The sequence below is a fragment of the Eschscholzia californica genome, unplaced genomic scaffold, assembly GCF_041429995.1.
Source record: "Eschscholzia californica isolate CP2 unplaced genomic scaffold, dmEscCali1.0.p SCAF_5, whole genome shotgun sequence".
In the NCBI taxonomy this organism is placed as follows: domain Eukaryota; kingdom Viridiplantae; phylum Streptophyta; class Magnoliopsida; order Ranunculales; family Papaveraceae; genus Eschscholzia; species Eschscholzia californica.
Genome location: NW_028238472.1, coordinates 49,725,623 through 49,744,760, shown reverse-complemented (window position 1 = coordinate 49,744,760; position 19,138 = coordinate 49,725,623). Strand labels below are relative to the sequence as shown.

At 35.0% G+C, this 19,138-nt stretch overlaps 1 protein-coding gene across 1 annotated transcript; it reads left to right on the top strand.

Moving 5' to 3' along the window:
- The first annotated feature begins 323 nt into the window (after positions 1-323).
- LOC147540150 (phosphatidate cytidylyltransferase 4, chloroplastic-like) lies at positions 324-7,664 on the top strand. Its single transcript, XM_086643501.1, has 7 exons — positions 324-868; positions 1,116-1,420; positions 2,828-3,018; positions 4,639-4,763; positions 5,947-6,080; positions 6,318-6,433; positions 7,341-7,664. Exons 1-7 carry the CDS (start codon positions 590-592, stop codon positions 7,430-7,432), a joined length of 1,242 nt encoding a protein of 413 aa, XP_086499627.1. The 5' UTR covers positions 324-589; the 3' UTR covers positions 7,433-7,664.
- Positions 7,665-19,138: the final 11,474 nt, after the last annotated feature.

Genomic DNA, 19,138 nt, shown 5'->3' with positions numbered 1-19,138 from the left:
ATTACGATATCTTTCATTGCTTGAGGATATATTTCTTTTCTCCTCAGTCTTTTTTTGTTGTCTCATTCATTGAAGATCTTACCTATCAAGTTTAAATTATCAAATCCAACAAAGAAATACGAATTAAACTTGAAAGGAAACTTTAATCAAATCTTCAACATCAACTTGTCAAAAACAACTCGAATTATATCTTGATTTTTTAATCGTACACCAAACTGATATCTACAAACAGCCCAAATAGTGAGATGCCGCCCTCGTGTGCAATCCAGATACCTACAACACTTTGAGGGGGGGCCTTTAGCCCCTCCGAAAAAGAATCTTACATGACCAAAAATGAGAAATTCATTCTCGGTAAAAACGCCTTCATTTTGTTTGAAAACTCGAAGCAGAGGAATTCTGTGATTATCAACACCTCACGGCTCACACTCCCCCCCACCCCATCATTCACCACTCTCTTTCTCTCTCTAAAATTCTCTTTCTCTCTCTCTCTTTCTCTCTCTAAAATACTTGCAACAATGGCGAGAGCAGTCATGAACAAGTCGAATAAGAGGATTTGTTAGGTCTTACAATTGAGTAATTGAATACTTCAATGGCGTTTTATCTTGAAATCGATCGTTGCAATCCACTTACTTTTAAATCTCTTCCTACTTGCCAATGCCATCGTCGTCCATCTTCAACTAAAACCCTAATTCTTACACGCCCCTCCTCCAATCTCAATCTCAATCCAAAATTGGTTTTTGATGGATCTAGAAACTTCAGAAATGCTCGATTGTATAAGAAATTTTGCATTCCAACTAATGGTAGAATACTTAAAGTTGTCACTACAGCTAAACCTAATCATCTCGATGACGATGGAGAACTCAAAGAGGTAAATTTTCAAAATCTGAATCGAAATACTAAGAATTTGTGTTTTAATTGACCTACTAATTGTTTTTACTGTGCTATTTTCTTATGTATTACGATTTTGTATCTTCAACTGTATTTATTAGAATTGGAAAAACTAAAAATTTAGCATCTTTATATTACCTTTTAGTAGATTTTGTGTTTTTCATTTATCTGTTACAATTTAAACCCCTTGTTTGTGTTTGTTGCTTAAGAGATTTTAATGGGTTCAGGAAGTGAGTGAAGTCCATAATGCAGAAACCAAGGATGGTTTAGATTCTGGGTCACAGCTTCGACAAGGGAGTCAATTGAAGAAACGGGTTGTTTTCGGGCTTGCAATTGGGGCGGGTGTTGCAGGGGTTGTAATAGCTGGAGGATGGGTTTTCACAGTTTCATTAGCTGCTGCGGTATTTATTGGTTCTCGTGAGTATTTTGAGCTGGTTAGAAGTCGTGGTATTGCTGCAGGGATGACACCACCTCCGCGGTATTTGTCACGTATTTGCTCTGTGATATGTGCACTTATGCCATTACTAACAATGTAAGATATCTCATACTCGTTGTCTTAATGAAATTTCAAGAAGCTTCTCTAATAGTATTACTTCTTGTTTCAATCAATGAACTTGCGATTATGAAACTGCTGAGTTGCAATAATATGTTTTTTCAATGAGTAAATTACACGAAAATACTAGTCCATTTTGCATGTCACTATCACTATAGCATGTACTAAACGGGAGTAACCGAGCGTAAAATGGAATTATTGGATGAGGTTCATTAGCATAGGTGAACGAGTTAGTGAGTTACACATTGCTCAAGCTAGCATTAAGACATCCATATTGAGAGTCCCCAATTATTCACCATCTATTAGAAACGCTTCCGTTAAAGATAACAAGAGCAACTTTCAAATAACTTCCATAACAGAAAGAAAACATTCCTTCTCAGAGATGGAGATTAGGACGTCAGGGGTCATAATCACGACGTTGGGGTGCCACGTGTTATAACGAGCACCCAAGATTTTCTAGCCACGGTAATTCAGGATGTCAGCCAGCAAAATAATCTTCTCGTTGTTCAAGGCACCATTAACAAAAAAGTCCAGTCTATCATTATTGACAATGACTGTATCCCGAATCTTATCTCTTTTTATTTAACACACTTGGGTTTGAAAATGGAGTGAAATCGCTGATCTTACCGAACTTGTTTGATCAACCCGTCACATGACCTGTCATAATTTGTCACATATCACTATCAGTTGGGTTCAATTCGATATCTTTCCATCTAATGTTACTCATATGGATGCCTCCTGGTTACGGGAAGTCCTTGCCTCCGTGGAAGTACGGTACCAATGCTAATTACCTTGACCGTGCTAGCACGTATGAGTTTATTTGGAGAGACAAGAGGATCACCTTCCAACCCGTCCCTACTCCCTAGTGGAGCAGCTAAGTTGGATGCTATCCATGAGTCCTTCACACATGGGGGGCCACTGATGTAGCGGACAACTACTTTAGAAGAGCGGACTCGGACTATGTGCCCTAATAGTATGATTTATAAAATATAACGAGTCAGTACATCTAATAGTAGTACTAAAGATGTTTAGTTCCTAAAGATTAAGAATTAGAACAAATTAAGGAGTATTTGGTCAACATTAGAGTTGTCCTGTTTATGCCTTAGCCAAACCCTATATAAAAGGGCCTCTCTTATTCTTTCTTATATTTGTCGATTGGAAAATACACACTCTTGGGTACACCTCTTTCTTATTGTTGCTTGTCTATAAAATCTTTTATGTTGTATGCGTTTGACTAAGATAGTGTCCTAAACTAGATCCTTTAGACAGTTTTTTCTTAAACTATAAGAATTATATTATCATCATAAAATGTACATGACTTATATGTAATTGCTTTCTACGAGCTACTTTTGCTTCTCTGCTGATTTCTGGTAAATGAATGGTTAGGTACCATGGTCACATTGATGTTTCTGTGACATCAGCAGCTTTCGTTGTTGCAACAGCTTTACTTTTACAAAAAGGAAATCCTCGGTTTTCTCAGCTGAGTAGTGCTGTGTTTGGATTATTTTATTGTGGTTACCTTCCTTGCTTCTGGGTTAAACTTCGATGTGGTTTGGCTGCTCCAGCTTTAAATACTCGTAAGTTGTCATCTTCTTTATTTCTTTTTCGAGCAAGCTAAATTTTGTATTTGAGACGTAGATAGATGGAAGCGCGGTCACAAAAACAGGCTACTACCAATTTTGATTATTTACAAATTAATTTAAGTACTCTACATGATCACGTTGTTTGGTGACCATAGATGAGTATTATTTGGCTTATGTCCCTATTTTTAGGGTTATTCCGTCTAAAAAATCGCATCTACTGAAAAAAGCTCAGGAGAACGAACAATTTCGGGATGGATTATAGGAATGTTGATTTGGGTTATTAACTTATTATTGTAGTACCACCTTTTGATGACCAACGAACACTTATTACTGCATGACCATATTAAGGCATGGCTTCAGTGCGATCTCCTTAGGATCCATTCCAATGTTACCAGATACTTGATCCTCCCTCACGTATCGCGCACCCGATGCTGCGATGGTAGAGTACCGCGTGCTGGTACTTGTACCACGTACTGGACCGATCAGCGTATCATGTAATCCATTCATTGGTTATGGACATTTACAGAAATATGAACCATGGGGAGAAATCCTCATTAATGAAGTTAGCTGTTGCGGTTTTTTCGTCAACAATTGCCATGGTCTATTGTCATTGGTTGAGCAACACATATTCTTCAGCACATTAGTAATATGCCCAGTTCACCTTTTGAGTCTACAATATATGAGGCTTATTATGTTCACCCCGTTCCCCACATATTTCCTATAAGAAGACGTATTCCATCCTTCTCTATTGGACCTACCGTGGTTCTTGAATTTGGCTTCGAGTGCCTCGGGTATGTGACTTGACTGACTTTTCCATCTCAGACTTCTTCTTGAGTGGATAATGGGCACTTCCGTTTATCAATTAGTATCGAGGTTGTGTTCGCCCCAAATGACCCGAAATGTTTCGGCATGTGATCTAGTTTCCACCAACTGTCGTTGCATCTCACTTTTCCTGTCTTCGTTTTGATGGATTTTATAGGTATTTTGTCTAGACATTGGGATCCTTACATAAGATTAACTTTCGCTGCACAACGAAGTATATATGAGATCCTATTTTATTTTAGTTGAGGATATAAGGTCAAGTTCCTTATTTACGTTTACACTGGAGAGTACTTATCTGTTCCACATCTCTCTCTTTTTTGGACCTTTTAACATTTTGTCTGGGTAAATAGATGTCTCCTTGTGCTTCTTTTATTTTCCACGTGGATATCACATACAGCATCCAAGTCATTGAGGCATCTGATGTACTCCAAATAGCGTAATATATATATGTGTGTGTGTGTGTGTGTGTGTGTGTGTGTGTGTGTGTGTGTGTGTGTGTGTGTGTGTGTGTGTGTGTGTGTGTGTGTGTGTGTGTGTGTGTGTGTGTGTGTGTGTGTGTGTGTGTGTGTGTGTGTGTGTGTGTGTGTGTGTGTGTGTGTGTGTGTGTGTGTGTGTGTGTGTCTTATTGACCCACTATTTCAAATAAAAATATCACGTTTATTTCATTTCCATTCGTTGTTGTGTTAGTCATATTTTTGTTAAAATGTCATCTTGTCTTCCTTATTACATAAATGTGCTTATGGTTGTGCATATTACTAAAATTGTGATTCTTAATCAGTTTATGTTTGCCAGAAGTAGGAGCAGGATGGCCACTTTTACTTGGTGGCCGAGCTCATTGGACTGTGGGCCTTGTGGCAACCTTAATTTCTTTTAGCAGCATCATTGCAGCTGATACTTATGCTTTTCTAGGAGGAAAGGTACTTCTTTCTCGTAAGTTTCGTTAGTTCAATTTCCTATGAGTAGTTGTAGTTAAATAATGCATCCCTTATCAACAAGTTTCTTTGGGGATAATTTTTTCTGACTGAAAAAATAAGTTCATTAATAGTTGGGAGGAACTTATGGATCCAAGATAAGATTACTGTGAATAAAGCATGGCTCCCACGTAGAAAGTAGACTTGTTAGTGGAACGTGAATCTTTTACGTTGCTCCAGCGAGAAAATTTACCCTTGAGAAGGTGACCAGGTGTTCGAATATGTATTCCTTACCGTTGTAAATGCAGTTTTTATTTGATAATATCACCCAACGCGGACGACCCGAGATTACCCATTTTTGGAATATCTAGTGCCAAAGTCACTGAATGGGTGAATTGCCAATCCTAACCGGCCCTATTCTCTCCACCCGTAGGAACTATAAGATCACTCCGAGGATGCTATAAGCATAGAGTAGTCACTGGCCGACCATCACACCGTTTTCAATAAGTCGAACACTCTTAGCTGCCATCTCTAAGATTTTGCCGTAAGGGTTGAGAGAAGGGTAACAAAAGCACTTTTAAGACCAAAAAGGACAGGTGAGAAAGCGAGGAAAGCTCTCCCTTCCTGGTTCTCCAGATTCCAGAACCCAAGAAAATTTAGAATGGGATTCCAGGTCAGCATAATTTGATTCACTTTCTGAATGCATGGATCTGTTGTTACTGTATATCATCGAAAATCCTCTGCTCATCCAGTTCGAACATATCGTGCTCTTTGTTTGCTTGTGATGCTTGTACGTAATTTCCTTTATTCATGGGAAAACATCAGCATCTCAACACGCTATCTTAACTTGGCTTTGGTCATTGTTTATAACTGCTTTTATGTTTAGTTGTTCCAATGTTGTTAAAGCCACACAGCACAGCAGGTCTATTTGTATTTTGCTTTGCTTTTTTCCTTCAAATAAATATATTTTGTACTACGTAATTTCTCTTTGTGTTTAATTGGCTGACCTATTTATGTATAGATATAATGTCTATGACAAGCCGTATTGAGATGTACTATAACTATTTAAATCTATTCAATGTGGGTGCCTCACTTATTTTGACTCCTCCGGAGCTCCTCTTTTGCTGATGACAACCTTCATTAGGCCAGACCCTACAAGCATCTTATACTTTTGTTTTTCCCTGTGTAGGCATTTGGCCGTACTCCACTTACGAATGTTAGTCCGAAGAAGACTTGGGAAGGAGCAATTGCAGGATTAAGTGGTTGTATAGCCACTACGCTCATGTTATCAAAAGTTTTTTGCTGGCCAACATCTTTACTAAGGTAAATATGTTTTTGGTACATTTTCTGATCGCAGATATTGTGAAAGATGTATGCTTAGTACACAGTTTTCCATAATGTACAATCTCTCTTCCTCTTTTTTATTACTAGTTATATTTACATGCGCCAGTTCTCTCATAGTTCCCCATTTCAAATAAGATGCACCTTTTGATATGCTTATAATATTTTCTAGATCATTTGCTTATAATGTTTCTAATCCATTTGCTTGGTGAATACTAGTGCTGCAGCATTTGGATTTTTAAATTTCGTCGGATCTCTATTTGGTGACCTTATTGAGTCAATGATTAAACGTGATGCTGGTGTCAAAGACTCTGGGTCACTCATCCCTGGACATGGTAAATGCTCTTATTCTACTCAAAGGTTAATATTTACTTTTCCAATCCTGCTGCGCGGGTGCGCCTACCTCATCTAGGAGTCCAATGCTGGTCTATATAGCTTGACCAGTGTTAGGCGCCCTAACATCAGCACAAATTCCAGTATATACCTTTTGGTGTGGTCGCATTGTTTGGAATTGATGAAAACTTTAATTTATTATTGATATTTCAATTGCACGAAAACAACTTGTAGACTCTCATAGAAGCATAACAGCCATAAATTTGAGATATAACTGTTACGAATCTTAGCTCAAAGTAGAGAACCCTTTTTTGTTTTACGCATCACTTGGGTCAAACTCCAATCACTGCAACAGCCATAAATTTGAGATAGAACTGTTCCGACCCTTAGCTCAAAGAAGAGAACCCTTTTTTGTTTTACACATCACTTGGATCAAACTCCGACCACTGCAACATCCATATATTTGAGATAGAACTGTTACGAATCTTAGCTCAAAGTAAAGAACCCTTTTTTGTTTTAAACATCACTTGGATCAAACTCCAATCACTGTAATGCCTGAGGCCCAAATTATGTGCATAAGAGACGTCCAACAATTCACTACGAGACTAAAATCTGGCAGTCTCCTCTTATGATTGGACCGGCCACACTTGTATAACCTGTAAAAAAAACGTATGTCCATTCGAAATGCAACTAGACCAACTTAGCAACCAAAACTTCTCCGGGTCTAAGCCTGAACCATAAGATAGCCAATAAGAGCCCAATTGAAGTCTACATGACAAGTATATATAACACATACACACACACTGTTTTTTTTTTTTTTTTTGTTGAACTACACACTGTTTTGTTTTATGTACAAAATAGATTTTTTTTTTCTTTTCATGGGAGAGTGAACCAAGTCTTGTGTTGCAGGTGGAATACTGGATAGAGTGGATAGCTACATATTCACTGGTGCCCTTGTCTACTCATTCATTAAGACCTTCTTACCTCTTTACGGCGTTTAAATTATAAAAATCTTGAACATAAAACAACCCGGGGGTCAAGTTTGTCGTTCTTCAATGTTGGGAATATCGGTTGAGGAGTAGAGGGTTAAAGACGAGGGCGACTGAAGTGTAAAATCCATCGTATACGGATCCTTTCAAAGAAGGAAATCATGTCAGTTTTATATTCTTATGCTATTTTATTTACATATTCTAATATTCTAATGATAAATGCACCTCGTTTTTGTAATCTAAATGCTCATCTTCAAATGCACCTCGTTTTTTAATCTAAATGCTCACCTTCAATTGGAATTTTTAAAGGCACCACCCAAAATATCATTGCCTGATTCTCTTTAAAGGCAGGCAGTCCCCCATGACATCCAAAGAAGTAAAGAGCGAGAGAGCTTGTAGATTTTAGAGAAAAAAAACAGCAGATTAATAATGCATATGCAATCGAATTCCACCATTTCATCTAGAATTTATTTCGTCCGTCCATAAATGATTTGTCTTTCTACCAAGCAAGCAATATACCAATGAATGCTCTTATAATTTACTTCAATGTGTTTTATTAACAAGTTAATCAAATATATAGAAGATAATGAAATAGGTCAAATGGGAGCTACTTGATTATATATGAGCAATATGAGCTCTTAAGAGTCATAACTTTGACTAGCAAACTTTAATAATTGGTTGTCCCAATCATACTATAGAAAAAGAGATTAGGAAGTTCTAAATTATTGTTTGTTTACCAAGTCAACCATTTGAGTTGACCATCATCTCCGTCACACACACAAGAAAGAGAAAGAGAGAGATTAGAGAGAGAGAAAATGACACAAAAAAGACGGCACAAAATGTAAAAAGAAAGAAAACAATGATTTATAACAAGTAGTTTTCACTAAGAAGAAAGAAACACATAAAACTTGGAGCTTCTTTCTTGTTTTGAAGCTATAAAGAAAAAAGCTTTTTCTTTCTTATCTAGTTATCTTATAACCGAAAGGAAGGAAGAAAAACAAAGAAAGAAAAAGAGGAGGGTTGGGAAAATCACCAATTATTAATGGGTATGTCAAAGTGAAGAGCAAAAATAAAACATCATACAAGACAGAATTCCAAGCCAATATAGGATGATGAAATTGAAATGAACCCCCACCAACCACCCTTATCCCATTTTTCTATTATGTTTTGCCTAAATGCATGTGTCAATTCTAGGACATTATTGTCGTAGAAGTTTTCCTAAAATTAGAGTATTACTTGTTCTTTTATTTATTTTAGAAACTAATACAATAGTCATTACAATTGTATTCATACATCAAAGATGTGATGAACGCGATAACAACCCTAGATTTAAACTAAATCATGTCTTAAAGTTCAATTACGTTATTATACCTTCATAATTCAAGTTTAATAAATCACGGAATCCATCGAACCTGTGTATTCTAGGGTTTTGTAGTTTATGTCAACATTAACGACCACTTAGGCAACTAAATGTTAACTACGAAAATAATACTCATATGACACACATATATGCGGAGTTGCAGACAAGAACCCTATAGATTATAGGGAACGTTAGAAATGGGTCGAAGAATTAACCCAAGTGTTAAGATAGTATCTAGGTAGAAACTTTCATTTAGGTCTTTCTGTTACGTGCATACCTGAATGCATCAAGTCAACAAATAGGTGATTTAGATCTAAACGAGACCTTTTTAAAAATTGTAGCCCGAAAAACACACTAAATTTCATTTAGTATGCAAATTAGATGTATATATGGTCATTTCCATAAGCAAATAAAACTTTGAATTATTTCATTGCATGTGTAAAACAAGTTTGTATATACAATTAAATGCTAGTATGACATGTGATTGTTATATTGGACTATTGGAAGAACACATTGATTAAAAGAAAAAGAATAAAAGACAAAAAAACAAAATAACATGTTAGCTTTTTATTACAAGGAAATAGAGAAAACCTAAGAAAGTGACATAACTAGTAAATATAGGAAAAACTACGTAAAACAAACTTAGAACACTACAAATTTTGGCGATAAAATGTAGACGCAAATGGCTTTTAACCAATAAAAGTTATTCTACATTTAATGCACAATGTAGTATGTTACTAACATACACTAAAAGCAAAGATTTTTGTTTGAATCTGGATCGGTCGCAAGTCCAGATTCAATTTGTCGTAACGACATTATTGTTTACTAAGGTACCCAAGTTGTCCATGTGGAGCCATACTTCCACTTAGTAGTAAATATGGTCCAAAAAGGGGAAAGACAAAAAAAACCTATAAAAGTAAATAATACACCATTTGATTGATGAAGACCAAAATGATATGATAGGACCACCCCATGAGAGATAGAGAGAGAGAGAGAGAGAGAGAAAGAGAGGGTAGATAAGGTGTGTTGAAGGTAGAGATTAGGGATTAAAAATGGGACCTACAATTGAATTGTCTTTTAAGATGAATGAGTGCTTACTTTTGGGTTTTGGTATAAGAAAAAGAAAAAGAAATTGTATGTGAAGGTAAGGCAATGCGTTGTTTCTAAGCAGAGATTTGTTGGAAAAAAAAAACATATGAAAACTAACCAAAGAAGAAAACATAAAGGGAAGGTTGGAGAGATATGGTGGCAAAGCATCTTTTATCATAATGCCCTTCCTTCTCCTTCATCTCTCTTCTCCCTCTTAACTTTTCTATTTTACACTAACAATTCAGAAAACACCCATTCATCTTTCAAAAATGTTGTGTTGGTTCGAAAGTGGTGAGTCATTTCGACTCAAAAAGTGATGTGGTCAGTTCCTATTAGTCCGGACATATAGAGAAAAAACGTTCAGACCAATGAAAATCGATCATATCAATTTTTGAGCTGAAATTAGTCTTTGTTTTCGGGTCAAATAACATTTCTCATCATCTTTCTTTCTTTACCCCTAATCTTATTAGCCACCCCACCTCCTACACCACCACTTCTCCTTTTTCCTCTCTCTCTCTCTCTCTACCATTGCCTTGGATACCCACATGATTTGCCTGTCTTTGCTCTTTATTTCAATAATATATTATCTTAACCAATCTGTTAAATTGATTTGAAAATTCATCTTTTTGAGGTGGAGATCATATACTACTATGTACTATCTCTTACAAGTGATCATGTATATATAACCCATTAAACCCTTAATTATTTATTTTCATCCATGTGATTATAATACCTTGTAGGTTTGTATTTAGGATAAATCCAAATTTGTTTCTTTAAGTATAATATTATGCCACATGATATGGTAGTTTTTTCTTTTTTTTTGTTCAGAAACATGATATGGTAGTTGGTATTTAAATGTAATTATTTGTAGTGGTAGTTTAGACAAATTCAAAAAAACCTATTATTAATAAACTTATTTAGGTCAATTCTGGGGTAAAGTCGTGTGAGCATAGGTTCAATGTCTACTAACAAAATTTCTAAGACCTATTGAGACGTAACATGGTCATGAAATAAAATATATTAACATTACAAACATCTTCTGTGTTGAGAAAGCGTCTCATACACACATAACAGATAAAATTAAGTTTTGCGCACATAGATCCAACAATGTGTATATATAAACATGTAGGTTACAACTTACAAGTAACATATAACATCATGAAATATTATTGAGAAATGGACCCACTTTTTATTTGAAAATATCTTTAGGATTAAAAGAAGATTATTATAATAATAATTGAATTAGAATAAGATAAAACAAAGGTATAATAATGAGTAAGTGCATGTGGGTTAAGGGTAGAAGTAGGCAGGTTTGATTGGTGACCCACTAACCTTACAAACAAACAACCAGCTTGAGGGCTCTAAAAGCTGGCTTATGTCTGATCATGAGAGCATCTGCTAAATATATGTACAAAAAATAGAATCCCCTCACTCCTAGGAGGAGACTTCTTCATGACAAAAGCAACTTCCACCAAATATTAATTCCTTAATCTAAAGTTTTTATATCATTATACTTTCCAATGGGTGGATTTTAGAGCTTTAAAAGTTTGTAACTTTAGGGTTTTTCTATATCTAGAAGAGTTGATATTTCTTCTACTTGATAAGGTGGTGCCATGACACACACAAATAGACTCTCTTCCTCTCTCTACATTTGGAATCTCCTTTCAACTATTGAAGTGACTAAAGGTAAGAAAAAACAATGGCAGACTCAACAGAGATAGAAAGATGAATTGGTTTGAGTGATACTGTGAGATAAGGAGAACCCGCTTTTTGCCATATTCATGTTAACTAGATTTCCTTTTTATCAATTTAATCTTCTTACCTCTTTTTTCTTGGTTCACTTGGATTGGTAGTTTAAACCTAAATTCAAACTCAATAATCATAATATGCATGCATGCATGCATCACTTTTGATAATGGTTTTTAACTAAAGTTTAAAGCTCTTACCAATTTAAAAAGTTTACTTTAGTATTTAATCAAGTAATGTTACTTGGAGTTGGTTAGAATATAAGATCCAAACCTATAAATTTCCTCCTTTTCTTGTAGTATAGCTTTACTAAGTAAAAGTTAGCCATTATACCCAAAAAAAAAATCACACAAACTACATATATAATGAGCATATATAATGAGAAGAGACACCATGTGTCATGTGATGTGAGACTATAGTCAAAACTCAAAAACGATTTTGTTTTAAACTTGAGAATGCACCTATAGCCCAGACTTAAGACGCTCTCCTAAGTGATGTGAGACTATTACAGACCAAGCATTGGTTGTAAAAGAAAGTCTCTTGATCCAAAATCCTAGTAAAAATAAATCTAAGAAAGTTAGAATCCCTACGTAATTATGTTTTTGTGGTATTGTAAGAACTGTGTTCGCTTAAACTTTATCCAACTAACTGTTTCAGTTTGGGCGAGTTGGTTGCCTTTCATTTTTCTCATTGGTACCACGAGAATTGCTTTTGTTTTTCCCCAAGGTTGGTAAGATGTTTCAGTTGGCTAAGTTGTCTCGCCTGCATATCGATTTCGATAGCGCGAAAAAGTTGCCCTACTAGGAAGTCTATGGATCCATCAAATCTTATATCCAAACACTCCCCTTTCAAGAAATCTGCTGATGTCATTAGTTGGACTTTAGGGCAAGCCCAATTGGAAGACAAAATTGGGTCTTTAGTTGACCAGTTCAATGAGAATCGGATTCTTGATCTCTATGAATCCGACCCATATAAATCTGCTTTTCTATCAGATTGGGTAAAAAGGGAAACATAAAACCCTGAAATGGATCACAAGGAACCAACTAACTACCTCTAGAAACTAAACCAATGTTTGGTTGTTACCCTCAAAGAGAAAAAGGTGAGCCCTAAGTTGATAGTAACCCAAAGCAGATTTTCTCCTTACTCTTAAAAATGGGCAGAAAGAAACCATTTGGAGAAAGTAAGAATCAAATCAACCTTGAAGAAAATTAAGGAGAGAGAGAGAGAGAGAGAGAGAGGGAGATCTAAACTTGTCTCTTTATTATTTTTATTCTTTCCATGTAAAAAACTAAAACTTTGAAACAAGTAAAAGGGACTTTATTCATACTTCATCCTTAAGAAATTATTAATTAACTAATATGTTTAGGGAGAAATCATTTAAAGAAAAGTTTATATCAATAACTTTAGGAAATCCATCTTGATTTGATTAACAAACCCTAGTATATAAAGGATCTAGCTACTAATCTTGGTTTGAAAAGTAAGTTTCTTTTAGGTTAGATAGTAAAATTGATTTGTTATAATGTCTATATCATGTTTGTACCTGCCTAAAACCTTTCGTGATTAGAAGTTCAGTCTTCCGCTTTAAAGGTCAAGGATTCGAGGCACGCTAACAATTCAAAAAAAAATGTTTTTACTTCATTTGCTTATACAAGTTTATAGATGTGTTTTTATTCGAAAAAAATATTGCTACGATGTTTGAAGCAGAATTACTTTTTTGAAAGTTTAACATACTTTCTTGCGCGAGAATGACCCTTAAAGTCGATGTCGCTGCTCATTTTCAAATCTGGAGATGCCACACCATCCTTCGGGTCATGTTCAAGCAAGAATCTCGAGCCAAATAGTAGTTTCCTTAAGATTTCCGAGAAAGACAATGATAGAGTACACTTACAAGAAAATACCACATTAGAATATTAGATACTGAATTAAACTCTGAGTAAGTCTCTCAGTTTAGAAATCAATGGCAATTGGTGCATGTATTGAAAGAAAACAACAACTTTAGTTGTTGTTTGGCATTCTCTAATTAACTATTCATTTTTGTTTAAATTGCTCCCATCTCCCAAGCTCATTACAAAATGAAAACTGAGATAAAGAAACCAAGAAAGCTGAGCGTAGTTAGGGCATAAAAGAGATTTTTTGAGCCGCACATAAATTCTACTTTTTTGTCATAAGACATGAGAAAAAGATTTCACCTTTTTTTTTTTGGTCTCACACGTTTCTCGAGTTTGCTTGGAGCAGCTGCCAAACAGGACCTTGAGCCGGCCAAGAATGAAAGAATGCCCTAACTAGAGAAGAGAGACAGAGAGTTATCCTGTTGTATATAGATAGGTTTTGAAGGTAAAAGTACCAAAAGTGACAAAATTAGGGCTTTTATAGTGGAAAAAATGGATAGATCACTGTCATTTTTGTTTTCTCTCTTGATGAGTGAGTGATCTTGTCCACAATTTGTATTTTACTTGTTTTTTCCATTTTATTGTATTGTTTTGATGACTTCCATTCATTTTTTATTGGAAATAAATAGATATTTTAGAGTAAAATAGAATATATATATGGGAGAATTTGACATACACCCCCACTATTATATGAATATTAGGACTACACCCCCACTTTTTGAAAACTTTTGATATACACCCCCACTTGGACGGAAACCGTCAACTCAGAGTTAAGTTGGGTGTGTGCGAAACACACGCGCCAACCATGACGATTTTACCCTTTTGTAGTTGTTGAAATATTTTGAGCGATTTTGACATACACCCCCACTTTTATATGAATTTTTGGACTACACCCCCATTTTTTGAGAAAAACAAAATTTTTCAATTTGCCCTCCAACGATCATCTTTTACCTTTTGCCTTATAAATTTATTTATTTTAGACAAGCTAAAAGGTCAAAGCGAAAGAACTATTTGAGATATCAAACTATAGAAAAGATGGGAGGAACTATTTGGGATATCAAGCGAAAGAATTTATTTATCTTATATGGGAGGAACTTATTTATCTTATTTGACATATAAGATAAATAAGTTCTTTCGCTTTGATCTTTTAGCTTCTCTAAGATAAATAAGTTTATAAGAAAAAAGGTAAAAGATGATCGTTGGAGGGCAAATTGAAAATTTTTGTTTTTTCAAAAAATGGGGGTGTAGTCCAAAAATTCATATAATAGTGGGGGTGTATGTCAAAATCGCTCAAAATATTTCAACATCTACAAAAGGGTAAAATCGTCATGGTTGGCGCGTGTGTTTCACACACACCCAACTTAACTCTGAGTTGACGGTTTCCGTCCAGGTGGGGATGTATATCAAAAGTTTTCAAAAAGTGGGGGTGTAGTCCTAATATTCATATAATAGTGGGGGTGTATGTCAAATTCTCCCTATATATATATATATACACACACACACGAGAGTTTAATACAATCAATAAATCAGGCGTTCCGTTAATCTCTATTTTTCACAAAACTGTACGTAAAATTTGCGAAACTAATGATGATCTTTTTAGTCTGTTCAAGGTTGGTCCAGCCGATCTGTCCTTAGTCCTTACTCAGTCGAAATAACTAATGGTGGACTTTGGTTTTTCTTAGGTTATGTTTCAAGAGACGTTGCATCAATCGTTTAGATAACTTTTTACGTTTTCCTCTGAAAGTGGCGGAGATTGTGAAGCTAGACAGACATGAATACTAAAGGTGGGTGATTAGGAGAAATAAAAAAATTACCCAGTGTACAAAGTTTTTGGTGGAAACAAAAATCTTTTGAAACATTTGTTTCTTCCAAACACTTCAACTTCTTCGTCCTCAATCGAAATTCCGGCGACTCCCGCCATATTCCAGCGACATCCACCATTAAAGTCGGTCACCACCAAGTTCGTATCTTTTTCTTCTATCTTTTCTTCCCTCTTCATTTTCTCTTCTCTTTCTTTCTCTCTCTCTCTCTCTCTTTTTTTTTTTTTTTTTTTTTTTTTTTTTCTGTTAGTCGTTTATAAGTTTCGACGAAGGAGCTTTCACATTCGCCAGAAACTCGTCCAGTTTTCTAGTTTTCTTATTTCCCCAAATCACTCGCCACATTAAAGTACTTAGAATTAGATGAATTGCTTGTTTAACGTCGGTCACTAAAGGACCTCGTACAAATATTTCCTCCATACGTTGTTCTGATGGTCTTTTGTATCTAATGTATCCATTTTCTTAGTCTTACCTATTACAGTAATGTTTCCTTTCAGAAAAAGTAGAACTTCTGCATCGAGTCTTTCTAACAGTATTTTATCAGTCAAATAGACCAAAGTAGTATATGTGTTTTCTTTTACCCGTTATTTTTCAATCTAATAGGAAAAAATTGAGGGTTAATATTGTTTTCGCCCCAATTTGTGACAAAATCGCCTTTTTAGCCCCTATATTTGTTTGGCAATTCGTTTTAGCTCATAAGGGTAAAACAATTTCAACTTTTTCCGGGAAATACACTTAGGGGCCAAAATGGAATTAATTATAAAAAATTTTAAAACTTTAAAATTCCACCTCATATCTCCCTCTCTCTCCCCATCTTTTCTCTCATCCACTTCATCTCTCTCTCGCAACCTCACTGATGTAGATTGTTGCGGAAGCGTAAAAGTAATGGAATCCACCATTATAACAATGATAAAATACGTAAATAAACTGATAAAATACGTAAATAAACTGATAAAGTAAAGAACAAAACGATAAACCTGATTAATAATAAACTCGATTGATAATATTCTCTGATCTGAATAACAAGGACAGACCTGACTTCCTTTTATAGGAACTTAGAAACTTCTAGATAGACTCAAATTAGGATTCCTAAATATCAAAGATACTCAAATATAGAAACTTCTAAACCTAGACTTAGTAGGAAATATTAAAACATGGAAACTCCTAAATTCTTACCCTAATGGACTCGGCCACGAGGCCCTCTAACTAGTTCGGTCGTGAGGCCCATCTTGATGGTCTCCATCATACTCCCCGACCGAGAACTAACTTGCCCTCAAGTGAGACTCAACAATGCAATCCTTAGTTCCCACTTCGAGCGAACGGTGCATTGGGGTCGAAGGACACCCACTTGGACGATATCACTAGCTTCAATCTCATAGTGCAAAGAATCTTGCAAAAATAAATGTAGGAAAGAAACTTCCAACAAATTGCAACATCTCCCGTCATCTTTTAATTTGATGAAGAAGACCACAAACACCACATAATATTTTATGGAAAAATCAACCTTGAATTTCTTCACTTGAACGATCTTCCCACGTTCATCTTCGTGTTCCAAACTCGAATATGGCTTAATCAAATCTAAACTAGAATGAACTGACCTTTTCAAGCTAAAAGATGATAATTCACTTTGTTCTTCTTGTTCCTCCGTCATTGAGAAAATTTTATTTTTTTTGTCAAAAACTTCTTCAATACCATCGAACACGGTGACCGAAGTAACATTCGAGAACTGTCTACTGGATTCAATCTTTGTCTCCACATATGAAAAATATTCATCTAAAGGAAGAAAAACATACCTAAAGATACTTTTCAATGTAGTCCAATCGTCGACGAATTTTTTTCCTTGATCAATGAGTCTCCATTGCATCTCGTTGAATTTTTCATAGACTCTTTTAGACAAGTGTTGTTCGATGACAAAAACCTTATCTTCGTCATGGACTTCTTGGTTTATAAACCAATCTTCCATCTGTTGAATCCAAAAATCTATATGATATTGATAATCAAACATAGGAATTTTGGAATCGACATTAATTTTGTTTTGATCTTTTCGATCAACATAGAGTTGTTGTGCATCTCTTAAAGGATCCCAACCTAAACGCGGAAGATTATTCCAACATTCAAGATGAGAAGTATTTAAAAAAAAATTATCTGTTCCCAGATTCTTAAAGCTCTGAATACCAGCTGATGTAGATTGTTGCGGAAGCGTAAAAGTAATGGAATCCACCATTATAACAATGATAAAATACGTAAATAAACTGATAAAATACGTAAATAAACTGATAAAGTAAAGAACAAAACGATAAACCTGATTAATAATAAACTCGATTGATAATATTCTCTGATCTGAATAACAAGGACAGACCTGAATTCCTTTTATAGGAACTTAGAAACTTCTAGATAGACTCAAATTAGGATTCCTAAATATCAAAGATACTCAAATATAGAAACTTCTAAACCTAGACTTAGTAGGAAATACTAAAACATGGAAACTCCTAAATTCTTACCCTAATGGACTCGGTCACGAGGCCCTCTAACTAGTTCGGCCGTGAGACCCATCTTGATGGTCTCCATCACTCACTATCTTCTTCGACGAAGGTTGTCAACCAACTATTTTTTTCGGCAATCTTCAAATTTAATTTTTTTTTTTGTTGTTTCTTCTTCCTCCTTATCTCTTCTTCTTAATTTTTTTTCCCCTTTTAAAGAATAAGAGACAAATAAGAAAAAGAAATTTTAAAAATAAAGTTTGAAAGTCGTCGAACAAATTGGTCGGTCGGCGACCTTCGTAAGAGAAGATGGTGAATTGCTGAGATAGAGATACGAAGTGGATGAGAGAAGTGATGAGATGGAAGAGGGAGGAAGAGATGAGGTGAATTTAAATGTTTTAAGTTTGTTGAAAATTAATTTCATTTTACTCTCTAAAGATAATTCTGGAAAAAAGGCAAAAAGATTTGTTTTTCGAGTCAAAACGAACTGCTAGACACTAATAGATTTCCAAACGTCGAGTTGGTCAGAAATTGGAAGCCAAAACAAAATTAATTTAAAACAAATGAACTTAGACCATCATCAAAACTCAATGTATAGAAAAGCGTAATCCTGTTGACCTGATTCGTAAATCTATAGCTTGATAAGATAAGGACCACAGCTGATCCAACGGCTCAAATTGAATTGATAAAAGGCAAAAAAAAGCGAGGACAGAGATTGAGAAAAAATCAGGACCACAAATGAGAGCTACAATAGAGAAGAGATGGGGGTGAGGTAATTAGTGCGTGACCAAATAAAAAAGATTTTCTTTCAACAAAAAGAATAAAATTTTCAACAAAAAAAGAAACAAAAAGAATAAAATATGTTTTGTATTATTTTGTGTAATATTTCAATTTTTTCATATATCACAATTTTGTTAGCCAATATAAAAATTTGGTTATTTTCTTCTTCCTTGCTCCTAAGAAATCGGTTGTTAGCAAGCGGCCATCTTTGACGATCATCAAAAAATAAGTCTTTTTTAATTTACATAATGTTTGGTTAAGATTTTAGATTTAGACATAAAAAAACAAACGATACCCAAAAATATCAAGAAAAAAATTCCACATCAAATTTTCTAACGAAAATATGGTTTTAAAAGCTATCAATGGGTAAATATGGAGACCATAATTTCTAATGAGTCACAAATTGTAAGAAAAGTTCAAATTAACACAATCATGAAATAAGGAGATGAAACCAATATTTGAGAAAAGGAAGTGGAGAGAGAAATAGAGAAAACTGAAAAATCAGATGTCACCATCTTACATGATTGCTAATTAAGTTGTAGAGCTCTACCAACAAA